The sequence below is a fragment of the Alternaria rosae genome, assembly GCF_020736505.1.
Source record: "Alternaria rosae strain MPI-PUGE-AT-0040 chromosome Unknown BKA58scaffold_9, whole genome shotgun sequence".
NCBI lineage: Eukaryota > Fungi > Ascomycota > Dothideomycetes > Pleosporales > Pleosporaceae > Alternaria > Alternaria rosae.
This window is the reverse complement of record NW_025763578.1, coordinates 140,740-166,658: the sequence shown is the minus strand read 5'-3', so window position 1 is coordinate 166,658 and position 25,919 is coordinate 140,740. Positions and strand designations below refer to the sequence as shown.

Genomic DNA, 25,919 nt, shown 5'->3' with positions numbered 1-25,919 from the left:
GTGAAAGGCTTACAGACGGGCTGCTGCGCGCTTGACTACCCGATCGGCACTTCTTTCCCTGGACAGCCAAACAGAGGCCCAGCCCAGCCCTGTGACCTGTGACGACGCGCAAATTGCATGCTCCCAAAGGTATGTGTTTTTTCTATTGCTGCTATTTATTCTCGTGATAGCGGCGCGATGCATGCGCTTTCTGGAGATGGCGGCGCGGGTGTTGCTGTCGCCATCGCATCGCACGTCCGCCCCCTTCTTCTGGCAGGCGCGACCGCTTGGGACGCCCATTGACCGACCCACTCGAGCCTCCATCACTCCTTCCAGCCTCCATGCCTCGGCTCTAACAAGGGCAGCAACACGCAGGTCGCTCCTGCTGCGCGCATCAACAGTTCCTACGCGATGCCCTCCCCGCCGCTAACCGACTCTCACGCCCTCGACCCTGCCCACGGCGCGTCCACAAACGGCATCAGCAGTGAAGGTGCTGTCCAGCCCGCCAACGCCCCGACCAGCATCAATGGACCCGACGGCGCGTCCAACGAAAACAACGCGATTCGAGACGGCAAGCAGAAAGCCAAGGCCGTCATGGCCGCCTCTGGTCTGAACCTCGCAGGCGCGCAAGGCGACATGGCATCGCCCGCGCAACCCGAAGCCATCAACGGCGCGTCGCCCAGCAGAAAGCGATCGCGTTCGGGCACCCGCAAGTCATCACACACGCCTTCCCACGACAACGGCGCGAAACCGACAGCCTCGCAGACCCACCTCCTCAACCGCTACATTGAGCGCGACCTCTTGGATAGTGTAAACAAGTACGAGCGCAACAAACATTCCGAAAAAGTTTATGGCGAACTCAACGACCTGCGCCATTTCTACCGCGACGAAGTGTATCCGGTCCGACGACAGAACCCCGGCGCCATATTTGGATATGGCTACGCTGGCTACGGCAACGGCCTGACCGAGATACCTCCCGACCCCAGAGACCCGCGCGCCCTACCGCAAACCAAGCTGCTTTACCCTGAGAATGCCAAGCGCGCTGGCCGTCGACTCGCACCGCAGCTCAAGGTTTCAAAAGAGAAGGGGCTCCAGCAAGCAGACCAGATTGAGGAGCTCGTACCCGTGCGTTTGGACATCGAATTGGATAGACTGAAGCTTCGCGACACTTTCACCTGGAACCTCCATGACCGCGTCACCAACCCCGTGCTCTTCGCTCAAACCCTCGTCGAAGACTTCCAAATACCGCCCGAACTACGCCAGAACGTAATGCAGCAAATCGATCGCGAGATTCACGAGCAGGTACAAGACTACTACCCCCACGCCTTCTTCGACGACGAGCCATTAGATCCACATCAGCCTTACTCGGCATACAAGAATGACGAGATGCGAATCTTGATCAAGCTGAACATTACCATTGGCCAGCACACCCTTGTAGATCAGTTTGAGTGGGAGATTAACAACCCTCTGAATGCGCCTGAGGAATTTGCGAGACAGATGGCCGCTGACTTGTCCCTATCCGGAGAGTTCACAACCGCAATCGCCCATTCCATAAGAGAGCAGTGCCAGATGTTTACAAAGAGTTTGTACATTACAGGACATCCCTTTGATGGGCGACCGGTCGAAGATACAGACATACAAGACAACTTCCTGGCCTCTCCACTCCCCTCCGTATTCCGCCCGATGCAGTCTACGAAGGACTACCAACCCTACCTTTACGAACTCAGCAATGCGGATTTGGAGCGAGCCGAACTTTCCATCATGCGCGAACAGCGACGCCAGAAGCGTTCCGTCAACAGACGCGGTGGCCCTGCCCTGCCAGACCTCAAAGACCGCCAACGGACTGTTCGCACATTGGTTGTTTCGTCAGTGCTGCCTGGCGCTGCGGAAACCATTGAGGACAGCCAACTCTTCAAGGCCACGCGCAAGGTCAGAGAAGGCCGTCGCCGCGGTGCTGAGGGCAGCTCAGACGACTCAGATAGTGATGATTCAGTCATGGAGTCTCCCGCACCTGCTCAATTGATGACTGGAGGCACTGCTCGTACCCGTGGTATGCGCGGAGCTGCTACTGCTGCTCAAGCCGCCATGCGATCTGCCATTGGAAGATCAGCAACTCCCGAAGTCTCTAATATCCAAACACCCCATCACGAGCCAAGGGCGTCAAGATCTCTACGGTATGAAGCGCGGGAAGAGAGCGTGTCCGAACCCACATCATTAATAGTCAAACTCCGCATAACGCCCGCAAAGTTCAGGGAGTGGGTAAGAAACCCAAGAGCTTTCGTAAAGCCCGCTGGGACTCCCATGATGACACTCTCGCAACCACCGACGCGGAGTACGCCTACCGCAAACTCGATGCCTCCTCCACCGTCACCCGCCATGCCATCCCGCTCTACACCGACAGTACCGACATCTGTTGAAGCTTCACCGAAGCCGCCTTCCACACCTACACCAACGCCACCGAACAAGCAATGGAATTACAGGCCGGATGGCTCATTGGAGGCACCTTGGCCAACGCCCGCCGCTTCACAACATGTAAGATCCCTTCTTGCGTCTATGTAGTCATCTCTGACCCATATTAGCCTCCCACTCCCCCATGGCTCCAAAAAGCACTCCAAGACCTACGCGATAAGAACCCTGGCGAGCTCTTCGAATCTACCATGCGCTACGCAGTCATGAACGAGCGCCATGAGGACCCGAAGACTGGCGAGATGGTGTCCAGACAAGTCAAGCTAGATACACTATCTCCAACCGCTCCCCTGCCAGCGAACCACAAAGCGTATTTCCTCCCGCGAATCCGATGCATAGACTGCCCAGGAAAGCTGTACAATGCTGGGCCCGAACAGACGGTCAATAATTTTGAATTACATCTGAAGAACCGCGTACACATGGAGAACGTGCGCAAACGGACTGGTCAGCCATTGTAGGCTCGGCATTCAGATTGCCTGTCTGCGCAAACAGGAAATGATATTCAGATAAGCATAGCGGGGTCTTTTTTCATATTGGCAAGCGCATCCAGGGTATAGAAGCCCGTGTAAGAACAGCGGATCACGTGGAGTTGCGCATGCGGACAACGTGCTTGTCTATCGGCGTTCTCATTTGTCGGCTACAACTCGGAAATTTGGGGCCCCTCTTGGATTATAGCACGGGGGGTTGGCATAGTTTGAAGCCTTCGTCATTATGCGGCACTATTTTGAGTACCTTCCTTCTTCTCTTAGTTGCTGGTGTCGTTTGTAAGGTATAAGTAGGGTTGGTAGTCTTCGACGCAGCGATGTAGGTAGGCGTCAATTACAGTTGTTCATATCAAGGCCGTGCAAGTGCCATACCCTCAATACTGTGGTGAAGGCCTTTGTTCGTCTGCTTATCACAAGCCTTCTTCGCAGTCGTTGCTAGAGAGAACATTGTCCCCGCTTCACTCCGTCACGTGTTCGGTTCCGGTAATAGGTACCTAAGTACCTAGCCTGTCGTCATGATGCTCAACGCAGCGCTGCTCGTCACCACCCTGCTCGCCTTCATCATGAAAGCACAAGCTGCTACTCTCCCAATCCGAATCTTAACCCACAACATCCGTTATGCCGCCGATCCACCAGCCGCAGGCGAGAAGCCCTGGTCAACCCGGAAACAACTGATCCTCAACGAGCTGCACTACAACACGCTCCACAACCCCGAGGCCTTCATCTGTCTACAAGAAGTGCTCAACGAGCAAATCGTCGATATAATGGCCGGTCTCGGCAACGAATGGGCCTACATTGGCGTAGGCCGCGACGACGGCAAAACCGAAGGCGAATACAGCCCTGTCATCTACCGCCCAGCCGTCTGGGAACTCGTGACCTGGAAGACTGTCTGGCTAAACGAAGACGGAGCTGTTGGGAAGAAAGGCTGGGACGCAGGCTCCGTTCGCATAGTGACCATCGGCACGTTCAAGCACATGACAAGCAAGAAGGAAATAGTAGCCATGTCGACACATTTCGACAACTCCGGCGCTATCTCGCGCCGCGAATCCGCGAGGATTATCGAAGGCATTGCTGCGGATATCGCTTCCCCGGCTTCAAACTACTCGTCCACTGGCCTGTCTTTCTTCCTAGCCGGCGACCTCAACTCTGAGATTACGGATGATGCGTACATCATGCTGAATAACGCGTCGTCTCTCCTGCACGATACGAAGGAGCAGGCTAAGTGGCTGTATGGTGACGAGAATACGTATACGGCTTTCGATGATGTGGATAAGTCGCTGATTGATTTTGTGTTTGTAGGACCGAGGGGAGAGGGGGATTGGGGTGTTGAGGGTTATAGTGTGCTGCCAAATCGGTTTGAGGATGGGGTCTATGCGAGTGATCATCGTGCGGTGGTTGTGGATGGGGTTTTGGAGGTTTAGAGACAGAGGGAGTTGTTTGTGGGGATGATACAAGTTCATTAGCCTGGAACAATGTACTTGATACCATTAAATGTCTGGCACGCTGTCGAAGCTGTCAATAGCGTGGCTTATGGAGAAGTGCACTGCAGCATGACAGCAGTGGATTTGCTCTGCAATCATGCCAATGTTTCAAATACGAGCTTGCCAACAGTGATCCGGCTGACCACAAGCCCAGTTTCTAGATGCAGGCAATTAATTCAAGAACAGAAGTAAAGCAGGTCGAGTGTGATGTTGTCAGGCGATCATCGTCATTGGGCTCTGGCTAAGCGAAAGCTCGAAAGCACCCCACTGAGGGGCTGGTCTGAACACAGGAACGACCTCGCGCACCACTCCAATTCTAGCTTCTAGACCATCTTCCCACACTCAACTATACTCAAGATGGCCGAAACAGCAGCTGTCGGTAAGCTCGATCCTTATTCGCTATTAATGCCATCGACATGAGAGCTATTCAGACGAAGATAGCTTCGACCTCAGTTTTGTGCTGTCAATGAGTCGCAGAAGCTAACCCATATTGCAGACTACACTCTGGCGAACCCGGATACTATCACCAAGTACAAGGTCGCCGCCGACATCTCCCAGAAAGTCCTCAAGGAGGTCTCCGGTACGACGCTCCCCACACTTGCGCTTGTTTCCCGCGCGTAAACATGAACACAAACTGATCAGTCCAGGATGGATCGCCGCTGATGCCAACATTGTCGAGCTCTGCGAGCGCGGTGACAAGCTCCTAGACGAGGAGGTCGCCAAGGTCTACAAGGGCAAAAAGGTCCTTAAGGGCATTGGACACTGCACCACCATCTCGCCGAGCGCCTACATCACCCCGTACACACCACTCAAGACCGATGCCGAGGAAGCCGCCGTGACACTGAAGGAGGGAGAGGTTGTCAAGATCCAGCTGGGTGCCCAGATCGATGGCTTCTGCGCCATCGTTTGCGACAATGTCATTGTCGGAGCTGCCGACGAGGTCACCGGAAAGGAGGCAGATCTCATTCTGGCTACACACTACGCGAATGAGCTTCTGCTGAGGTTGATGGTACCCCCAGGCTTGGTTGCCCATGGCGATGAGGAGGAGCAAAAGAAGGCTGCGTCAAAGAAGGCCTACACTCAGAGCCAAATGACCAACATGCTTGAGAAGGTTGTCAAGGCGTACGGTTGCAACCTCGTCGAGAGCACCACCATCTGGCAATTCGACCACAACGAGATCGAGTCCAAGAAGAAGATCATTCTTGCGCCCGGCGAGGGTGTCCGAGGAGACGGTCTCCCTGAGGTCGGCGAAGTGTGGGGTGTTGAGATGGGTGTCAGTCTCGGAAGCGGCAAGGTCAAGAGCAACAGCAACAGGACCACTCTACACCGACGTACAGCCACCACTTACCAGCTCAAGCGCCCTACCTCGCGAAGCCTGTTGTCTGAAGTTGTCAAGAAGTTCGGCACCTTCCCCTTCAGTTTGCGCCAGCTTGAGGACGAGAAGGCTGCCAAGGTTGGTGTTGTCGAGTGTGTCCGCACAGGTGTGCTCCGCCAGTACGAAGTCGTCGTTGATAAGGACAACCAGCCCGTAGCTAGGTTGTTCAGCACTGTTGGTAAGTCCGAGGATTTCACCTGCTCTGTCTGTGCATGGAGATGCCCGATATTGGCCGATGTGGTCGGTTGCTTGATCTCCAGATTTCCACTCTCGTTTGCTTGATTGCGAAGGATTATGAATCTTGTTTCGATAGCTGACATTTCAACAGCGATTACCAAGAACGGCATGCAGCGCCTGGCTCAACCCGCTGGCATCGACACCTCTAAGTACAAGTCTGACAAGAAGATTGAGGACGAGGAGATCCTCAAGATTCTCGAACAGCCCATTGGAAAGACTTCGACAAAGAAGAACAAGAAGAAGAAGAAGAAGCCCGCCAAGAAGGCCGCTGACGGCGGTGCTGCTCCTGCCGAAGAGGAGGAGAGTGACGACGAGGAGTAGACGCAGCTTGCGAAGACCTTGACGCCATACGCGCCTCTCGACTATGCGCCTGGATGACACGGACTTTTTGGTGACTGCAAAAAACGGCAGGATCGGAAAGAAAATCGGCAAAAGACCTAGGTCTGATGTACTTTGTCTTGTGCTCGTGCACATGATTAAGTAGAAGCGATAACAATCCCAAAAAAAAACAGACACCTATTCACCGGCCAGCATTTGTCGCTTCTTATGCGTGATGTTGACGAATGCAGAATCTGGTAGCTAACGCGCGCGCATTCAAGGAGTTACGGACGGCTCACGGACTGAGATCGTTCCAGGCGGTCTGGGGCGTCTTTGGCAGTCGAACACAGCTTCATCCCCCTTCATGTTTAAGCGAACGTGGACGCGACATACATACACGTCATTTCAGGAGGGGCCTTATGTTTTCGAGGTACTCATAGCGAAGGGTGGAGTGGATGTCGGGCGACTTCGCGTCCTTGTTCTTGTCTTCGATTTATCTTTTCCATCCGTTATGCTATTGTTCCCCCCCCCCCCCCCCCCCCCCCCCCCCCCCCCCCACCCCCCCCCCCCCCTTCCCCCCCCCCCCCCCCCCCCCCCCCCCCCCCCCCCCTCCCCCCCCCCCCCCCCCCCCCCCCCAAGCGCTGAACACGGCAAATCGTGAGAGGCTACAAGAGGTTCCTGACTATGTTGTTCGCTACAACACACGAAAGTTATGGTGCTCTACGCGGATAGCCAAGCATGGTGTAGAGTGAAGTAAAGCATGGATCAGAATTTACCCCTGAGTAGATCATGCAAAGACAGGATTGTGCTTTAAAGACTTATCAAAGTGAAGTCAGGAACAATGTCAATACCATCATCTCTATTCATGCACGCGTTCACGTATTGTACGACCAGATCTGCAAGTGGCGATTGGTGAAGGTGAATTTGGGCACGTCAGGGAAAAAGCGGACAAGAGATTGTGGATTCTTTGGTATCATTGCACCAACACCGCACCCCGCCTTTGTCAGAACTGAATAAACAATCAGAGAATCGAAGAAGCCTCAGGCTATTCATATATTTCATTACTGACGACAGTAAGACATGGCGATGTTTGCGCATGTGTAGGGGGCTGACATAATAAGAAGGTCCGTCCAAGCGTCCAGGGCACCCTCGAACAACCTTCAGCGACTCTCATTCCTGTACTACCGACCCACAACGACGGGCACGGCATTGCGGCGTGTAAATTCTCGGACAACACGTGAAGTAAGTCTAATCGTGTTCGTGATTATAATAGCGCGCTGACCAAAGTGTAGTTTCGCCATGCCGGCCCTCCGCAAGTCTCTCCGGGAGTCGCGCGACTTCAAATCGCAGCAAAGGTCCAGCACCACACCCTACGCCTCACCCACCGGCACCCCGAGCGAGCACGTCAACGAGAAGAAGCAACGTTCAATTACCGAGTGGACTGAACCCCAACCGCAAACTCTGGCCCCATCGTTCGAAGAGCACGGGTTTGCGCGGCACGGCGTCTTGGAGAATATGGCCCCCCTCGGTGTACCTCCAAAGGCCAAGGACAAGCAGCGCGCGCGCGCTCTCGACGGACCGGCTGCACGAAATTCGCTATTGGGCAAGAGCTTGGGTTTCGGTGGTGACGAGGTTGGGTCGACGCCAGAAGTCACTCCAGCTCCTGAGCTTGAGCCTGACGACTCAGAGCGGCAAGAGGAGGAAGAGATGCAGGCCGCTTTTCCCATCCTCGAGGACGACGAGGACGACGACTACGAGCCCGCGACAAAACCGAAGAAGAAAGTGAAAGTGTCGAAAACTCCCGTCAGGGGCAAGACCCCAGTGCAGAGCAAGACACCCGTCAACGGCAAGACGCCCACAATGAAAATCGGTCACACGAAGAGCGCCTCGGTTTCTGCGAGCCCGGCAGTACAAGCCGTCTCCATGTCGGAGCCAGTTGAGGCTGCGACTCAGCGCATTCAGATTGCTGTCAACGATGCGATTTCCAAAGCCAACAGCAACTCGGGCAAGCGCTACGTGGGCATTGCCTTGAGGCGCGCCTACGAGCAGAGCAAAATCGATTCAGACTTGGCAGACGCGATCGAATCAGTTATTCACAGAAAGAGCACCAATGCGCAGATGGTCCGATTTCGCATGTTCATCAAGCAATTCAAGCAAGAGGAAAAGATGAGGTTGGGCTTGAGCAAGAACAGGCGCTATGACCAGCAATCCGCAGTGAATCATGGAGCCTCATTCTTCAGTCAGCAGCCGTCCCCAAGGGCCAGCAGTGAGATTGTTCCTGATGACTCTGCCTCCGCCGTCAACGACTACCAAGATCGAAACCTCCTGAACTCTACTAATTCGGCTACAAGCTTTTCACACAAAGCATTGCAATCAGCTCTCGATCAAAATTCAGGTCAAGCACTTCACCCGTTCAGCAGCGCACCCGCTCTTCCAGCGACTGCAGATACCTCAACTGAGTCAACACCAAGAATGCCGCCCAAGTCGCCCAGAAAACGAACCGCTACCAACGGGACTCAGGCCCAGGATTCTGCAATGGATGTGGACGGAGGATTATCCACCGGAGCACCCACTCCAGCAGCGAGGACACCGGACACTGGTGGGAGCGATTCTGAGCTGTCAGATGTCAACGAAGAGATCGTCCAGAAAGGCCCTCCAGAGCCTGTGCAGGTCAATGGGAAACCCGCTGCAGCTGCGCCTGTCGTGCCACCGAAGAAGGGCAAGAATATTGCGGCTGCGCGTGCTGCTAAAAAGATGAAAAGCAATGCCGGGAAGCTCTTTGGAAAGCATGCCTACAAACAGCAGCCACCGACCGCAGAACAGCAAGCGGAAGATGACCGAATCTATGAAATGCGAAAAGCTATGGTGGACCAGCAGCCTATTCGCAAGTTCGAGCAATTCCCTCCTCCCGTCTCTGATGTTCGCTTTGATGACGAAATTCTTGAGACTGAGTCTCTGACCGACTCTCAAATCGCCGTGGGACCACCTGTTGATTCTGATCAACCACGACGCGCCGGACGAGTTCCAAACCATGGCACCAAACGCCTGCGAGAGGATCCGTCGCGCTTCTCCTCACCTCAGTTCGAACCCGCCATGTCGTCGCGTCCTTCAACGCCAGCAGTGGGGCCGGCACCTAAGCGGGTCAAGCTCACCAACGGACAGGGCGCCAGGACAAAACGATCGTAAGTATCCTCAGCTCATTTTCTCAGCATCCTTGTCAATTTCTCGGCGTTGGTCGATGCATGTACCCGGTTCAGCACAGGGCTGTAAGCGTCGACTGACCAAGCTCTACGTGTTTGCACATGTTTGCATCGTACATTCCGTGCATGTCATCAAATCGTTACAAGGCTAACTGTTACACGTATAGGCCGGTCAAAAACCGAGACGCAGGACCTATTGCTGGTGTAGCCTTTACTGGTGGTGGCGGTTCGAGACAGTTGGGGCCTGATGACAATGACCCGGTAAGTGCCACTGGATTCCCGAAGCGTCCAACCACACCATTTCTCTTCCACCACACAACTCATCAACAACAATTTCTCTTTTTCATCCCCAACATCAATGTTGCTCACTACAAACATCACGCCGCTCAAATTTCCATATTCTCCTCCACTTTCTATCCTTTCTTCACCTCTAACAGAATGCCAGAACTCGCCACAGTCAGAGAGCGACGACTTCTGCTCTGCGTGTAGAGGCGCAGGCGAGTTTGTGTGCTGCGAAAACTGTCCACGCGTCTTTCACCTTCTCTGCTGCGATCCGCCGCGAACAGAGGTTCCAGATGGAGCGTTCTACTGTTATGAGTGCAACACAAAGTTCGCTGTATCCGACGATGCCGCAGAGTCGTATCCTAGCCTGGGACCCCTCTTCAACAAGCTTGAGCGCACAAATCCTCGCGCGTTTGCTCTGCCTTCCGACATCCAAAATAACTTCGAGGGCGTTTCTGCACGTCCTGACGGCTCGTATTTTGAGGAGGTCAAGAAGTTTCCACTGTAAGTGTGACGCGTTCCGTCGCGTGATTTGGCACTAACATCACAACAGAGCGAAGAACAGTGGCTATGGCTACCAGAAGCCTGAATACACCAGACTTATCGATGCTGACCACAAAGTCATTTTATGCACGCAGTGCGGAGTGTCGAGCGGCCACAAGCGCCAAATGCTGAAGTGTGACTTTTGTCACGCGTACTGGCACTTGGACTGCGTCGACCCGCCTCTCGCTAACCCGCCACACATCAGCCTTGAGGCATCACAGCGGGATGCCTGGAGGTGTCCTCGACATATTGAACATGACCTGCGCAGCGGTTTACTGTTGCAGAACGACCTGAGTTCCAAAGATGGGGATTCTGAAATGGCCGATGCCGCGCCGGTGACTCGGGTGCCACGCAGAGTGCGTGTGCGCAAGCAACCTGAATACGTTGAGCCCACCTTTTCACGTGGCATTCGCAACAATGGATTGATCGATATCACTAATGATCCTGACGACGACACTGATGGCGAAGGTAATTATGTGTTTGGTGACAACGATCCCAAGGATGTCAACTCTAAGATCTTCCGTGTTCCGGAGAAGGGAGTCATCCTTGACTTCGTCAGCAAGGTCAAGAGGTATATACAGTCACATCAGCAGCTCATCAAACCAGTCACTAACACATTGCAGTGGCCGTGTCGTCAAGAAAGCAGAAGCCCGCAAGTCCGCAGAAGCTGCATCACAGCGCAGAGCGTCCATGCAAAATTTCCTTGCGCACAACTTCCAGCAGCAGCAAGCAGCACTGTCTCTGGCGCAGCTGGCAAATAAGACGCCGGAGATGAATCTGGGTGAGGGCACAGTTCAAGCTCTCATCCTCGGTCTCACTGTAAGACGACCTGTGGCCCACCGGCCTTGTTTTGATCCTCGGCGCTAATCCACGTGAAACAGTCCGAAGCTCCCCCGGCCGTCATCACCGCCATGTCCAACGCAGACCCACCACCACCCTCTGATGACGAGCGCGCGCAGTTGAAGCTGCTTCAGCAGCTCATCCAGCGTCGACTTGGAGCTTGATTCCTGTTCAAGCACACCGGATCTAAACCTAAACATTTAGCCTGGTTGTCGTGACGCCACCGCGCAACTTGGACCCATCTGGGCCCCCCACAACACTCTTCATGCACTCAACCCCAAAGATTCCAACTCCGCCATACTATTCCAAGACATCGTCAAGGTAGTGCATAGTTCCTAGGCTGTCTGTGGCGAAGTCGTTGGGAATGCTCAGCCGTCAGCTCAGCCAACGCGCTCAACTTCCGTACTCGAACATGACACTTGTTCGCTAACGGACGCGCGGCACGGTCCTTGACCGACACGTCAACGATTTTTGTCTCTTTTTTGAAAAAAAGCTCTCTCTGCCCCATTCCCCGTACCTTGTTCCGGCGGATCACCTGTTATGCACACGATGCGCGAATTCGGCGCTCGCTCTTTCCCCCCCACCCATACGTCTTTGTTTGCCGGTACCAACAGCTATCTACTGCCAAGTCCTTGCGCGCTTTTGCCAGGGACACTTTCATTTCGCTGTACCACACAACTGCATAGCGAGGAGTTTTACACGGGGTACTTTTGTACAATTCTCAGCTTCTTGGTGAGGAGCTTTTTTGTTTTGTCGTCCTTATCTTCGGCGTTCTTCTGGGGGAGGTAAGCTGAACGCGTGGGACAAAGTGTAAACTTTCTTTCCTCTCCCCCGATTTTTGCGAGTTCGACCAGTTTCACGTTAACTAGTATACTTGCGAAGCTTGTATACTGGTTTCGAAACGGGAGGGAGGGTATCTGGATGCGGTATCTTAGGAAGACATGTAGTTTTAGTCGGTCTACGAACTGGGTGGATGCTGTGTCTATGACGTCTCTTGTGCACATATGCAAATGAAGCTCATGTGAAATGTGAAGTTGCAGCTCCCTTACGTGAGAGTCGATATAGATGAGCAGGAGAGTTTGCGGGTCGACTGGGGGGTTCACCGGGTTCACCATGTCAGACGCGTTGCACACAGTTCCACGATAAGCAACGAACCAAGACCCAGCGCAACTGCTGATGGCCTATCGACCCCGCTTCGTGTGTATACATCAATGAGGCTGCAACACAGTCTTTGACCGGGAAAACAAAACATAAACAAGGCGGGGCGCATGGAAACATGTTGATTGGATATGATTTCATCTAACGCTTCGGTCCCATTCGTCTCAGCCTAATGCGACAAGACAAGACAATAGAGGCCATGTGTGCTGGCAAAAGCGGTAGCCTGGCTATCGTGGGGCCACGTCACATGAATCAATTCAACTCATACTCCATCTCGTTCCGCAGGACGAGAGCTTCGGGGCAAAGATGCGTGGAAGGGGACGTCGGGTTCTTTTCTCAAGGCTTGCAGCGGCCGAAATAGCGGGGGTACAGGCAGCAGTCGCGGACGGTGTGCTGCTTGCAGAGCCAGGCGAGGAAACGCTCGAGACCGAGGCCGTAGCCGCCGTGGGGGGAGGAACCGTATCTAAAGGGTTGTGTTAGAAAATCCTGAACTAGTGCACAGGTGTGTTGATGGGAGGGGTGGACTTACTTCCTCTGGTCGGTGTACCAGTAGTACGCCGCAGGATCGATACCCTCACGTGCAAACGCACCCATTAACTCATCGTAGTTATCCATCCTCATGCTGCCTCCGACAATCTCACCAACACCCGGCATCAGGCAGTCGACGCTCTCGGTGACCCGCGCGTCGTCCTTGTCCTTGAGCATGTAGAAAGCCTTGATCTCTGTGGGGAAATGGGTCAAGAAGATAGGCCTGTTGATGATATCCGTCATGCGACGCTCAGCAGCCTCAGCAATATCGTCACCGAACTTGTGCGGCTCGCCGTCTTCATTGGGGATCTCGTGCTCGACGAGCCAGTCAATGGCGTCCTGGTACTTCATGCGCTTGAATGGTCGCTCGGGGAGTTGGAACTCCGGGTTGAGGTCCATGATATATTGCTTGACGACGGGATCGGCCATTGTGACTTCAAGGACGCGGCACATGACTTCTTCCAGGTGGTTGAGAAGGTCGTCGAAGTTGATGTAGTCGAGTTCGGCTTCGACGTGCGTGTACTCTGCTAGATGGCGGCGGGTGAGTGACTTCTCTGCGCGGAAAGACTTCTCGATACAGTAGACGTCGCCCATGGATGGAAGGCAGGTCTCGAGATAGAGTTGGGATGACTGGGTGAGGTAGGCTTCTTCGTTGTAGTAGCCGAATTTGAAGAGCGTGGCACCGCCTTCGACCTGCGTCTGGACGAGCGCTGGCGGGCTGACCTTGCGTAATCGCATTTCCTTGTACACCTGGTTGAAGGCAAACTCGACGGCATCACGGACAATCATAACCTTAGAGGCTGTCTCTCCGCGGAGAGTGAGATGTCGCAGGTCAAGTAGTGTCGCGTGCTCAGTGTCCTTTGATACTCTGTTGGTAATGGCATCATCACCACCCGCCGCCTTCCATCCATCGTGGATCTTGTAGTAGTCGACGTGCAGTTCGCGGTTGTTGGGTGCGTGTGCGCCCTCTGGGATCTTTCGCAGCTCTCCGAAAATCTCCATGCTGGTCTCGCGGGTCAAGGTAAGGGCGTCGTAGGTCTTTGCAAGGTTTCCGGTGAAGATGACTTGCATCTGACCGTAGCCATCTCTTAAAGTAACGAACATGACATCCTTTTGTCTCCGCTCACGATGTACCCGACCAAAGACACGTACACGTGTGCCCTTTGTGTCCTTGCCATCTCCCAGTGTAATCTTCTTCGAGTCGGTGTCGTCGAGCTTGATCTTGATGGGCGCTGGCAGGCTCTTGTCCTCTTCTATAACAATCTTCTTAGCCTCATCCAGCACCTTGTTGCGATCGTGCTCCTCCTTCATGCGCTGCGCAAGCAATTGTTGGTCCTTCTCCTGCTTCTTCTTCTGCGTCTTGGCGTAGTTGACGGCCTTCTTCATGGCCGACTTGGCGGCATCCTTCCATTCTAACCTCGATGTCGCGTCGGCGCCTTCTGCAATCTCGCCAGTGACGCTCTTGCGGGTGAGGAACTTGGCTGTCTCGCCGCGGGTGAGGACAGCGTATCCGAGTGATTTGTAGGGCAGCGATTCGTCGCCAGTTTGTTCTGGGGTGTCGTGACCGACGTCTTCGTCGATATAGTAGGTGGCTTCGGCCATGGTTGCGAGATTGGGGTATCGTGTGGTGTTCAATGGGTCGTTGTTGCGCTCCGAAATATATTGGGTGGCCGCGGGGTGCTTGACTCACCCCTCCAAGGCTCCGTGCACGCCTATGTGAAGCGCGACATGTATCGATAAGGACTTATAGTTCCTGCGCCGCCTCCTTATCTGTCGGTGAAGAGTCATATCAATGCGTCTCATGTTGATAGTGAGCTATATGCTAGATTCGTTTTCCCCGTCGGCTTACGAAGGGTTCCTAACTATTGCTTGTTGCCCAGATTGAACGTAATGCTTCGGTGTGACTTGGCAGCTCACTCATCTCTTACACCACACTCTGGACTTGACACTTAGGCTCACATGATTGAGCGATTTGACGTAAGTGGTGAAAGCCAGATGTATGAGTGTATCTGTACCTTGGTACATGAGCTGACTGACTGCATTGGGGTATTGCAAACCAAGGCCGCTGTAATTCCGCGCTGACAAACGGAAGACCTCCGCTGCGTATTGTTGATTGTTTGGTCATTTATAGAAGTTGCGCAATACAACAAGAGAAGTGCACCTGAAAATCAACATAGCATTCAGTTTGAACGATGGCCGATCCAAATCTCTACACGTATGCGTCTCCTCTGAAAGGCTACGAAGGCCTCGAGCCATTACCCGAGTACGTTCCCCTTTGAATATGTCCGTTACACAGCTCGATTGCCATCATGTATCTAGATGAGACTGTGCTAACACTGTACAGTGAAAGGGCTGAGGACGGGAAATCCTACGTAAACCCACCAGCCGAGAAGAAGAGCGAAGCATACAAGTCCTTTGTAGCTCCTATAACCAATGGAATTCGAGGAGGGTTCGAGTAAGTGCTAGGTTTGGGATGCAGTCGTTCATGTATCTGACAACAACTAGCGTTCACATTTACTTCCTCCAGTCTGATGAAGAGGAGGTCAAGTTCGCCAACGAGCTGTGGGAACGGATACGCCGCGAATGTAGGTACAACATTCATACACACGACTTGCATGATTGCTGATACAGTACGAAGTCCCCGAGTTGCGCATTTACCGAGTATGGGATCGACCCATTGGTCCTCATCCTCTGGCCATGTTTGAAGTCAACATCTTCACACCCGGTACGTATGGAGAGAACCCATCTGTATGCCTATGCTGACGATTTAGTAGAGCAATTCGGTGCTTTCATTCCCTGGCTCGTGATCAACAGAGGGCCATTGTCTGCGCTGATTCACCCAAACACCGACGATGAGTTGAGAGACCACACGCAAAGAGCGACATGGATGGGCCAACCACTGCCTGTGAGTACAAAGATGTTCAAGAAGACGGCGGAGACATTGTAGGGACAACAGTGGGGACTGTAATGTATAGATGTGATTTAGTGGTATCTTCTGGTGCACCGCACTCTATTGAGTCTCCGTGCATTGGTGCCGCGTTTTACAGGATTTCGTCGTCCAAGTCATTGTTGTGCCTTCTACTTCTCCTCCAGCGGCATACTCTAGTGCTACCCGCGTGACCCCTCAAGATCAATCGATCGGTGCTTTATGATAACGACGTGTTTCTTGTGCGTCTCATGCATTCGTAGTATCCGATGTTCCTCATACTTTGGTCTCGCCCTTCTTCTTTTTCTTAGTCTTCTTCGCCTTCTTCTTGTCTCGCTTCTTCAGCCCGCTCATGCCTGTCTTACATGCCTCGGCATACTTTGCATAGAAGGCGTCCAAGTCGTCTGGCTTCACCACCGTGCTCAATATTATCTTGGGGATGTCCTCTCGGTCTGTGCCTGCCTTCTTGTCACTCCCGTTGTTGTGTGCGCGAATTAGGACAGGTAAGGGCTCTTCAGGGTGTATGTCCCATAATGGATCGTCGGCGATCTTGCTGGCTGGAGGAGGTGTAGCAGAGGTACCGAATGTCATGCGCTTCTGGACTAGGTAGACGCTGCCGTGGCCTTTGGTGCGCGTGTACTCGAAAAGATTGGCGAGCCGTGTGAAGAACTGCAGAGATCAGCCATGAATAGGCGCTTTAATAATTGACATCCCGTACCTCATCGTTGGTTAGATGATCTCGCGCCATGGTGAAAGTCGTGTGCTATCGTGCGCGCGCCATGTAGTGGTTGGTTGCATAGTGGGATGCCCGCGGCCGTCCGTGTGGAGCGGAGACGCGGGGATTCTCTCACCCAAACTCCGACTTCTCGAACTTTTTTGCGACCGTACCGTCTCGACCATCTCAACATGCGCACAGCTTTCGGAGGGCCCAAATTGCCCGTGGAATTAAGAAACCAGTTCGGTAATATGTTCAACTAACTCTAGTAATGTTCGGGTGCTAACATCAATAGACCCGGCGAACAACAAGCGACGAAATGGACCGCGCAACGGGCCACCGAATCGCAAGGACAAACGCAAGGCCGATCGCGTAGAGAAGAAGCGCCAGAACAAGCAGGTCAGACGGCCAGCACCGGTGCACCCACACAATGGCCGGGGACCACGTCGTGAACCCGAGTCGGACGATGAGGACGAGGAAGAGGAAATAGACTGGGATGACATCGAATCCGACGCCACACCACCCCCAATAGCCGCGAAGGAGTCGCCTAAACCGTTGAAGGGTATCCTCAAAGCGAAACCATCACAACCCAAGGAAGCGTCGCCTCCGCCTCCCAAACTATCGCGCGCTGCTCAGGAAAAGTTGGCGCAAGACGACGCTGAGATTGCCAAGTTGGAGAAGAGGCTAGGCGTGAAGAGCAAAAAGAGATCCAAGGGAGCAGATGATGGTCTGGACGACATTTTCGGCGACCTTGGAGATTTCAGCGACGAAGAGGATGCACAACCTACAAAGAGGAAAAGGAAAGAGGACGACGATTGGCTTGCAAGCAAGAGGCGGAAGGCCTTGGGTCAGGAGTCGAGCGAGGAAGAGGACAGCGATTCAGAAGGTTCCGCATTTGACGAGGACGACATGGACCTGGACCTGGAAGAGACAGGCCTCGACGAAGATGACCAGACTGAGGATGGTTCGGAGGACGACCTGGGCTCTGATGAGGACGACATAGAAGATGCGGAACCAGAAAAACCACGCATACGAGAAAACCCCTACATCGCCCCCGTAGCGGCGAACGCTCAACCGACCAAGTACATACCACCTGCGCTGAGAGCAGCCCCTACTTCAGACACGGAGGCTTTGCTGCGTCTCAAAAGACAAATTCAGGGTCTCTTCAACAGGCTCTCGGAAGCCAACATATTGTCTATCCTGAAGGAGATTGAGAATATCTACCAGAACAACCCCCGAGGCTACGTCAATAACACGCTTGTTGACCTGCTCGTTGGCATGTTGTCAGATCCCACAGCTCTCCTCGATACCTTTCTGAACTTGCACGCTGGCTTTATCGCTGCTGTGTATAAAGTCATCGGACCCGATTTTGGTGCGCAAATAGTGGAGCGCATTGTCGCAGAATTCGACCAACACTACCAACCGAACAAAGACGGCAATGGAAAGCAGACAGCAAACCTGATATCTGTGGTCGCGGAGCTGTACACGTACCAGGTCATTGGCAGCAACATCGTCTTTGACTATATTCGATTCTTCCTCGACGAACTTACGGAGATCAATACCGAACTCCTACTGAGAGTAGTCAGGGCATCGGGCCCGCAACTGCGACAAGATGATCCAACTTCACTCAAAGATATTGTCGTCTTGCTGCAAAAGTCTGTGGCCAAGGTTGGCCAGAACAACCTCCCCGTCCGAACAAAGTTCATGATCGAGACGATCAATGACCTCAAGAACAATAAGATGAAGACAGGCATAGCCAATTCTGCACTTTCAAGAGAGCATACGATACGGATGAAGAAGCAATTGGGTACTCTGAATTCAAGGAACCTCAGAGCAACCGAGCCGCTACGCGTTGGTCTTAAGGACATCAAAGACACGGATAAAAGAGGCAAGTGGTGGCTGGTGGGAGCGAGTTGGCGAAATGAACCTGGCAACGAGGAGAAGCCCGAGGAGTCAAAACAATCTGGCAAGACTTCAAAAACCATCGACATTGAGGACGACGACAGCGAAGTCGATCTTGTGCAACTTGCCCGCGAACACCGCATGAACACTGATATTCGGCGCGCCATCTTCGTCTCTATCATGTCTGCCAGCGATTTCAAAGACGCCCAGATACGACTGAATAAGCTCAACCTCAAGAGATCTCAAGAAGCAGAAATACCACGAGTCATTGTTCATTGCGCAGGCGCCGAAAAGACATACAACCCATACTACACAGTCCTTGCCCGGAAGGTCTGTTCAGATCACAAGACACGAAAGAGCTTTCAGTTTGCACTATGGGACATCTTCAAGAGCCTAGGAGAGAAGCAAGATGGTGCAGATGACTCGGATGATGACGATAACGATGCGGGTGGCGACACCTCTCTCCGAAAACTGGTCAATCAAGGCAAACTGTACGGCACATTGATCGGCCGAAAAGCTCTACCCATCACCAGCCTCAAGAACCTCAACTTCCCTTACTTGCAGCCAAAAACCAAGACCTTCATCGAAGTCTTGCTAGTCACCACGATTCTGGAGTCGTTCAAGGCATCCAAATCGAAAGATAAGCGAGACGAGCGGGCAGTGCGCGAAGTATTCGTGGAGGTGGATCAGGCTCCTGAGATGATCGCTGGGCTGCAGTTCTTCCTCAAGAAGGTTATCAGCAAGACAGAGATCGTCGAGAAGCATGAAAAAGAGACTGTTCGATGGGCTTGCAAGTCAATAATAGACATGTTGACGAGAGTATTGGCCACCACAACGTTGACGGAGGATTGAAAATAGGAAGGGTTGAGTCACTGCCGTTACATATAGCTAGAATACCCTTTATTTTCCATGTAGAGTAATGCGATACCGGTTGCCGGGACACTGAGACGAAGATGTTACGGAGTAGATGTGAGGCACTTTGTCAGCTTGGCGCCACCCTTGACCCTACGGAAGCCGCATAGACCTTCCCGGCCGAGCTCCGCAAAAAGCTCAACCACATCTCCCATCCCACGCCCCATCCATTGACGCCTGTCATCCCCGCCGTACACTTCACGGCTTCTCTTGGTAGCGATTCTTCGGTAGTCTCCACCATGTTCCGCTCACTGGCACCCCGCGCCATTCAGAGGGCGACGCGGCCCGTCTCCCAAAAGACATTTTGCGCATCCAATATCTACTTCCAGAACCGGTTACGACGAGGCTATGCGTCGGAAGCTGGTAAGTCGCATTGCTGCGAGGCGTTAGGCGGGGTTGTGCTGATTGCTGGATAGAGGACAAGGACCTGGTCATCATCGGTGGTGGTGTCGCAGGCTATGTCGCAGCCATCAAGGCAGGACAGGCGGGCATGAAGGTTAGCGACGACAGTCATGGACATTTCGCAGTGCGAAAAGCTCACACAGCAATAGGTCACCTGTATCGAGAAGCGTGGCTCTCTCGGTGGAACCTGCTTGAACGTCGGCTGCATTCCCTCAAAATCGCTCCTCAACAACTCGCATCTCTACCACCAGATTCTCCACGACACAAAGGGCCGTGGTATCGACGTCGGCGATGTCAAGCTCAACCTCCCCGCCATGATGAAGGCGAAGGACACCTCCGTCTCCGGTCTTACCAAGGGAATCGAGTTCCTTTTCAAGAAGAACAACGTCGAATACATCAAGGGCACTGGCGCGTTCCAGGACGAGCACACCGTCGCTGTCAACCTGACTGAGGGTGGCGAGACCACCGTCCGCGGCAAGAACATCCTCATCGCCACTGGTTCCGAGGCTACACCCTTCCCTGGCTTGACCATTGACGAGCAGAAGGTCATTACTAGCACTGGCGCTATTGCGCTCCAGGAAGTGCCAAAGAAGATGACTGTTATTGGGGGTGGTATCATCGGACTTGAGATGGTAGGGAAAATCAGTTGATTTGCATGGCTTCTCTAACGATTTGTAGGCTTCCGTATGGTCGCGTCTCGGCGCCGAGGTTACCGTTGTCGAGTTCCTGGGTCAAATTGGTGGCCCTGGTATGGATAACGAAATCGCCAAGCAGACACAGAAGATTCTCCAAAAGCAGGGTCTCAAGTTCAAGCTGAACACCAAGGTTACCGCTGGTGAGGTTCACGACGCTGGCGTCAACGTCAGCGTTGAAGCCGCCAAGGGTGGCAAGGAGGAGACCGTATGTCCAGCGCACACATTTGTGTTTAGAAGGAATGCTAACCATTACAGATCGACTGCGACGTCGTTCTCGTTGCCATCGGTCGCCGCCCATACACCTCCGGTCTTGGTCTGGACAACATCAACCTCGAGACTGACGACAGGGGCCGCTTGATCATTGACCAGGAGTACCGCACCAAGATTCCCCACATCCGCGCTATCGGAGACTGCACATTCGGACCTATGCTTGCCCACAAGGCTGAGGAGGAGGCTGTCGCTGCCATCGAATACATCCACAAGGGCCACGGCCACGTCAACTACGGCGCTATTCCTTCGGTCATGTACACTCACCCCGAGGTCGCTTGGGTTGGTCAGAACGAGCAGGAGCTCAAGGAGGCCGGTATCAAGTACAAGAACGGAACCTTCCCCTTCTCCGCCAACTCAAGAGCCAAGACCAACCTCGACTCTGAGGGAATGGTCAAGTTCCTGGCAGATGCTCAGACTGATCGGATATTGGGTATCCATATCATTGGTGCCAACGCCGGTGAGATGATTGCAGAGGGCACTCTTGCTCTCGAATACGGTGCTAGCTCAGAGGGTGAGTCCAAATTTATTATCTAACTTCGCAGAACAAAACTAACGATCAGCAGATGTTGCCCGCACATGTCACGCTCACCCCACCCTCGCTGAGGCGTTCAAGGAGGCTGCCATGGCCACCTACGACAAGGCTGTTCACTACTAGATTCCCCTTTTTTGGTCCGGCTTTCCCTTTCTGCATCAGCGACATGATGTTCGAGCTCTCAAGCGCGCGGGCAGGGAGTTGTGAATAGTATTTTGTAGAATATATCTGATGCGTCATGCTTGCCAATTGAGTTTTCGGGATTGATGTGCATGTGATGCCCGCGGGTGGAGCCGGCAAGGCTGAGACATCCCTGCTAGTGGCGTTTTGTCGCGTGCACGTAACGCGTACCGCGATTTGAGATGCGGAAATCAATTACGCTCGCGTTTCCGCTTTCACGCATTCCTACCCCACACAAGACAACATGAGTAACGACGAGATTGAACAGCGCTGCAATGTGCTACGACAGGAACTGAAGGTCTGGGAAAAGAAGTTTGCCGCCGAAAACAATGGCCGAAAGGTGGGACGCGATGATATCAAGGCCAATGCCGAGATCTGTACGTATAGAACGCCGCCGGTACTGCTGATGTAATGCTGAACATGTGCAGCACAAATGTACAAGGAGTACAACAAACTACGAGTACGATTATCCAGCAAAGCCGCGCCGCAGACCCCCTCAAAGCGCGCCCCCAGCCGAAAAGCGAGCCTCGACGTCGAACGTACTCCTAAAGTCGCGCCCAAACCCAATGTTTCCACGCCGATGAAAAGGAAAAGAGAGGATGAAGACACACTAGAAAACGTAGATTACGCATCCGAGCTGCTCTCCCCGCAAGGACCTACCGTCATAGGACCCACGCCTCAGCGCGATGGCATAGTGCTAGGTCTCTTCGACCAGCTCCCGTTCGCGCAAGGAACCCCGAGCAAACAGAGGACTGTACTAGGAGATGTAGGATTGAATGTACCACAAACACCGAGTAGAAGACTACAAGATGCAGCAAGCGAGACGTCGCTAGAGTCAAGAGCACGAGGGGAGCGGACACCACTATCGGCCGGGAAGCGATTCCTCCTGAATCAATTTGTCACACCGAAAAAGAGGAGGTTAGACGAGCAGGGTACACCGTCATCTACAACCAGAGGCCTAGCGACACCTGCGTTCCTGAAGAGAGACGATGTCTTGAGCGCTATCGACGAGGTGGAGGAGCCCATATCACGACCTGCGCCCTGGATGCGTCGCGGCCTTGGGCGAAGTTTGAGTTCCATGATACAAGCTATGAGGAAAGATGAAGAGGACCAACTTGACGAGGAGGCGGACATAATGCGCGAGTTGGAAATGGAGGAAGAAGGCATCACTGTACCCAAGAAGTCTAGAGCGCCGAAGATCTTGATCGAAGACAGCCAGGCGGCAATGCCCCTAGGTCCAGATCGAGGTCTTGAGTCTGATGAAGACAGCGAGGAAGAGCCAGAACTTGGCCGTGACGGCAAGCCACGGAAGGCTTGGAAGAAGAAGGGCTTGAAGAGACAGACACGGCGAGTGATAAGTAAGATGTGATGTTTCCATCGACTGAGCTACATGACTAACAAATTCTCAGTGCGTCCAAACATTGTAAAGCCCAAACCAATACCAGCCGTAGAGACACACGACGAGTTAGACGTGGAGCAAGCAGGAGTTCCCGAAACTCAGATACCAGCAGATTTGGCAGACGAGTTTGGTTCAGACTTGGATGGGGACTCTGACTACGCGAGTGACGCTTCACATACCCCGAGGAGACGGCAAGTGCCAGCAAAGAAACCAGAGCAAGCAAAGGAGAAGCCGGTCAAGGAAGGCGTGCTAAAGACAGCGGCCCGAAAGATCAAGGCTACGGCAAATGCCAACTATCGGAGACTCAACATCAAGGGCAAGGCAGCGACTGGTGGAGGTGGAAAGGGAAAGTTTGGGAGAAGAAGATAAGCAGAAGGAACATGATTTGACAATATTCCGTCTGACGGCGGTGAGATGTGTTGGAACTACGAACCGGTCAGGCCATGGACATGTCTACATGGCCCGATACGGTACTCTGGGTAGAAGATTTTCACAAGAGTAATCTCTACGGTAACACAAGGTAAGGCGTGGCGTGCTGACTACCCAATCGGTCATGCAAGGCAGACTCTGAATACGTTCGAGAAGGCATGTCAGCTGCAGTATCGCAAACAGAAGTAGACCAATACCAAAGCATACCAGTTGCCAATAGAGATATTCCCACGCTGGGACAATGTGACCGGTTAGGTCATCTGGATGTGTTGGTGCCTGGCACGCGTGGGATGTCAGGCTTGTAACTTGAAAAGTGTTCAAACCGTACTTTTGGCCCTCATGAATATGTTCAGCGCGTTTGACAACAAGTGAAAGATGGCATACATTCGCTATCGTACGTTTGAAGGGTATGACGCGCCGTGGCGGTCGGTGAGCACGCTTCCCACGCTAAGGCCAGCACCTCCGACGCCGACGGTCCCCCGACGTAAACCACCGAAGCTTCCACTCGCCGCAACAAACACCCCAACCCAACCACGCCATCAACCCGCTCAATCCCCGCGCTCACCCTCCCCATCATCTACGACAACCACCAAAAGCGAGACACCGCACACCATGGCTGAAAAGGAACTCTCCAGCGTGCTCCAGCAGCTCCACCAGACGCTCAAGTCGCACAACTACCAGCAATCAACCTCATTACTGAGCAAAGCCAAGATCGCCCTCCTCAACCTCAACGCCCTGATCCCACAAGAGAAATCCCCACGGAAACATCTGCAGCTCGCGCGTGAGACGCTCGAACTCGGCGCCATCATCTCCATCCGGCTCAAAGACACCGAGTCCTTCACCCGCTACTTCCAGCAGCTGCAGCCCTTCTACTCTTTGCCCGAGTCCACACTACCCAAAGACGGCAGCCAATCGAGCAAGGTCACGGGACTATACCTGTTGCTGCTGCTGAGCGAGGGCGATTACGCGGGGTTCCACACGCTGCTCGAGACGCTCGAGGTGGCGGCCGCCCAGGCGAGCGCAAAGCTGGAGGCTGATCCCTTTATTCAGTATCCGATTCGTCTAGAGCAGGCGCTTATGGAGGGGAGCTACGATAAGGTGTGGGTCGAGACGAAGAGCGAGAGGGTGCCTGGCGAGGAGTTTGCGCTGTTTACTGAGGTATGTCACTGCCATCACCACTACTAAACACATAGTTTGCTTTGCACATTCAACTGGATTACTTGCTAACACGTCTTAGATCCTCATCGGAACCATCCGCAAGGAAATCGCTTCCTGCTCCGAGCGCGCATACCCTTCCATCCCCATCTCGGACGCTAAATCCCTCCTCTTCCTCGACTCGGAAGGCAGCGTTGTCAACTTTGCGAAGGAGAGCGGTTGGGTTGTCAAGGACGGCAGGATATACTTCCCCCAGCAGGAGGACGAGTATCTGAACAGGGATATTCTGGTTACGAGCGATCAGGTTATTGAGAATACGCTGGGGTATGCGAGGGAGTTGGAGACTATTGTTTAGGAAGGAGGAACAGTGAGGCTAGTGGAGCAGAGGAAGAATCAGATGGGACGGTGTACGATATGCATCAAGACACGTGGAGTAGGCGGGAGGCTGGAGTGTGCTGGTTGCAGACCATGTGCTTGGCTATAGCCTTATGATGAAGAGCAACATCAATGACAAAACAAGAATAATGATCAAAATCATCATCACTACCATCATGATATCCGGGCACATTGTCTCCATAACGCCCGTTTGGGGGTATCGCTCAATCTATGGACTGCTATCGGAACACATCTCAAGCCCACCGCACATGAACATCACTCGGTGAGCTTTCAGGTATATCAAGGAACCGTTCCCGAATGTCGTCCCCATAGTATGGTAATGCGGGACTTTCAGCAGGACGCATGACAGACTCCCGGTATCTTTTGACTCCAGCATCCGAGCGCAATATCCTTTGGTTTTTTTGAAACACCAGCCAGGCAATCACAGTCATGTTCGACCCGCCTGCAGCTTTTGATATTGCGAAACGTAGTCGTTTTGGTGTAGTGAAGAAGCAGTGAACCGCTGTTCGTGGTTTGCTCCTCAGAGCAGCACACCCATACCCAAATCAAGAAGGCCTTTTGGTTTTATGCAAAAGCAGTATTAAATTGAGGGACGTAGAGTCATTCCAGGTCCATCGTGGGTTTATAGTATTTCCCTCGCGCAGAGGAAACGCCACATGTTGCTTCAAGTATTCGGATCGAGACCGACAAACATGTACTGGGCAGCTGTGGTTCTCTGGCCGAAACATGGGCCAGTGTTTCCGAGATTTTTGGGATTCTCCAGAGGAGAAAGAGGAGGCGGACTCCATGTAGTTTTGCTTCACAATTTTTGGAGAAGAAAGAATCAGAAGGTGGTATAGAAGGGAAGAAGACCGGCAGAGGGAAGAAGTTTTATATGTAGATGGAACTCCTCGAGGGGGGACATAAGACACAGCTGCGGAACTTTCGGGCCGGGAAAGTTCTCGCTGGTGGATGAAGTGCGTTTTCTTCTGCAGGAGACATGCGGGTTGTTGTTGGTTATTTTGGAGAAAATGGTGGATGGAAGTTGAGTAACCTGGGAACCGCGAGGCTGGATCATCAAGCGGACAGATACTAGTTTTAGAAGGAAGGGATCTTGGTTCATGGAAATGCCTCA

General features: G+C 53.2%; 7 protein-coding genes across 7 annotated transcripts; 5 read left to right on the top strand and 2 right to left on the bottom strand.

Annotated features, from left to right (window-relative positions):
- Window positions 1-390: 390 nt before the first annotated feature.
- BKA58DRAFT_322677 (uncharacterized protein) lies at window positions 391-2,903 on the top strand (the record flags this gene model as incomplete). Its single annotated transcript, XM_046167866.1, has 2 exons — window positions 391-2,511; window positions 2,559-2,903. The coding sequence occupies 2 exons, from the start codon at window positions 391-393 to the stop codon at window positions 2,901-2,903; spliced, it is 2,466 nt and encodes an 821-aa protein (XP_046021707.1).
- A 542-nt stretch (window positions 2,904-3,445) lies between these two features.
- BKA58DRAFT_413639 (uncharacterized protein) lies at window positions 3,446-11,370 on the top strand (the record flags this gene model as incomplete). Its single annotated transcript, XM_046172437.1, has 11 exons — window positions 3,446-4,163; window positions 4,908-4,991; window positions 5,059-5,964; window positions 6,115-6,340; window positions 7,466-7,519; window positions 7,634-9,523; window positions 9,709-9,802; window positions 9,987-10,327; window positions 10,377-10,937; window positions 10,990-11,185; window positions 11,248-11,370. 11 exons carry the CDS (start codon window positions 3,446-3,448, stop codon window positions 11,368-11,370), a joined length of 5,193 nt encoding a protein of 1,730 aa, XP_046021706.1.
- An 854-nt stretch (window positions 11,371-12,224) lies between these two features.
- BKA58DRAFT_471959 (uncharacterized protein) lies at window positions 12,225-14,663 on the bottom strand. Its single transcript, XM_046175255.1, has 2 exons — window positions 12,894-14,663; window positions 12,225-12,827 (listed from the first exon to the last, which is right to left on the bottom strand). Exons 1-2 carry the CDS (start codon window positions 14,492-14,494, stop codon window positions 12,701-12,703), a joined length of 1,728 nt encoding a protein of 575 aa, XP_046021705.1. The 5' UTR covers window positions 14,495-14,663; the 3' UTR covers window positions 12,225-12,700.
- On the top strand, window positions 14,652-15,967 carry BKA58DRAFT_232052 (DOPA-like domain-containing protein). Its single transcript, XM_046166503.1, has 5 exons — window positions 14,652-15,155; window positions 15,237-15,347; window positions 15,398-15,477; window positions 15,531-15,617; window positions 15,667-15,967. Exons 1-5 carry the CDS (start codon window positions 15,085-15,087, stop codon window positions 15,837-15,839), a joined length of 522 nt encoding a protein of 173 aa, XP_046021704.1. The 5' UTR covers window positions 14,652-15,084; the 3' UTR covers window positions 15,840-15,967.
- A 127-nt stretch (window positions 15,968-16,094) lies between these two features.
- BKA58DRAFT_442835 (signal recognition particle, SRP9/SRP14 subunit) lies at window positions 16,095-16,566 on the bottom strand (the record flags this gene model as incomplete). Its single annotated transcript, XM_046173936.1, has 2 exons — window positions 16,095-16,487; window positions 16,537-16,566. The coding sequence occupies 2 exons, from the start codon at window positions 16,564-16,566 to the stop codon at window positions 16,095-16,097; spliced, it is 423 nt and encodes a 140-aa protein (XP_046021703.1).
- A 137-nt stretch (window positions 16,567-16,703) lies between these two features.
- BKA58DRAFT_423279 (uncharacterized protein) lies at window positions 16,704-21,549 on the top strand. The gene is made up of 8 exons (XM_046172856.1): window positions 16,704-16,779; window positions 16,829-19,254; window positions 19,458-19,710; window positions 19,764-19,843; window positions 19,899-20,381; window positions 20,428-20,649; window positions 20,700-21,225; window positions 21,278-21,549. Exons 1-8 carry the CDS (start codon window positions 16,725-16,727, stop codon window positions 21,367-21,369), a joined length of 4,137 nt encoding a protein of 1,378 aa, XP_046021702.1. The 5' UTR covers window positions 16,704-16,724; the 3' UTR covers window positions 21,370-21,549.
- Window positions 21,550-21,670: 121 nt separating this feature from the next.
- Window positions 21,671-24,764, top strand: BKA58DRAFT_322582 (DNA replication and checkpoint protein-domain-containing protein; the record flags this gene model as incomplete). Its single annotated transcript, XM_046167858.1, has 6 exons — window positions 21,671-21,803; window positions 21,855-22,784; window positions 22,836-23,175; window positions 23,420-23,424; window positions 23,661-24,412; window positions 24,492-24,764. 6 exons carry the CDS (start codon window positions 21,671-21,673, stop codon window positions 24,762-24,764), a joined length of 2,433 nt encoding a protein of 810 aa, XP_046021701.1.
- Window positions 24,765-25,919: the final 1,155 nt, after the last annotated feature.